This window comes from Apaloderma vittatum, unplaced genomic scaffold (genome assembly GCF_000703405.1).
Source record: "Apaloderma vittatum isolate BGI_N311 unplaced genomic scaffold, ASM70340v1 scaffold27965, whole genome shotgun sequence".
NCBI classification, from domain to species: domain Eukaryota; kingdom Metazoa; phylum Chordata; class Aves; order Trogoniformes; family Trogonidae; genus Apaloderma; species Apaloderma vittatum.
This window is the reverse complement of record NW_009716919.1, coordinates 1-861: the sequence shown is the minus strand read 5'-3', so window position 1 is coordinate 861 and position 861 is coordinate 1. Positions and strand designations below refer to the sequence as shown.

General features: G+C 61.9%; 1 protein-coding gene across 1 annotated transcript in view; it reads left to right on the top strand.

Moving 5' to 3' along the window:
- The window catches only part of CLCN2 (chloride channel, voltage-sensitive 2), a gene marked incomplete at both ends in the record, with an annotated part of 2488 nt that extends 1633 nt beyond the window's left edge, over positions 1-855 (top strand). Inside the window, 4 exons of the mRNA XM_009869729.1 lie at positions 1-39; positions 292-505; positions 585-718; positions 818-855. Of these exons, the coding sequence (XP_009868031.1) occupies positions 1-39; positions 292-505; positions 585-718; positions 818-855 (425 nt within the window). The remainder of the gene's footprint in view (positions 40-291; positions 506-584; positions 719-817) is intronic.
- Positions 856-861: the final 6 nt, after the last annotated feature.

Sequence of the window (861 nt, the reverse complement as noted above, 5' to 3'; positions counted from 1 at the left end):
ACACCTACCGCATCGTGCCAGGGGGCTATGCTGTGGTGGGTAAGTACCGCGCTGGCATGGGGACACTGTGGTGGGCATCACTTCGAGGTGTTCCGAAGGAGCTGGTGGGCTCCTCAGAGCTGAGGTGGTGTTCTCAGGGCCTGGAGGTGACACCACCACTGGGGATGTCCTCGGGCAGTCCCAAGGGCTCTGGGTGTGAAGGATGCCCCAGGGGTGGGGACTCAGGGCGGAGACCCAGCTTTGCAGGCAGCACCTTACAGCCACCCCCGTTTCTCCTGGGGATGGACACAGGCGCGGCCGCGCTGTCAGGCGCCGTCACCCACACGGTGTCCACGGCCGTCATCGTCTTCGAGCTGACAGGGCAGATCTCGCACATCCTGCCTGTCATGATCGCCGTCATCCTGGCCAACGCTGTGGCCCAGAGCCTCCAGCCCTCCCTCTACGACAGCATCATCCGCATCAAGAAACTTCCTTACCTCCCTGAGCTGGGCTGGGGCAACCACGAGTGAGTGTTTTGTCCCCTGCCCTGTCACAAGGTGAGGGGGTGGCATCACTCTGAAGCCACCGTTGTCCTCCCTGGGCAGGAAATACAATGTGAGAGTAGAGGACATCATGGTGCGGGACATTCGCTACATCACCCTCAACTGCAAGTACCGGGACCTGCAGCACGTCCTGCACAACACCAAGATGAAGAGCTTGCCGCTGGTGGAGTCAGCTGGTGAGATGCAGGCAGGAGGATCCACCCCGGCCCTGGGGTGGTCCAGGATGTGGTAGGATGGCGAAGGGAGCATCATGAGCCAATGCAACCTCCCCACAGAGTCCATGATCCTGCTGGGCTCCATTGAGCGGGCGCAGGTGGGG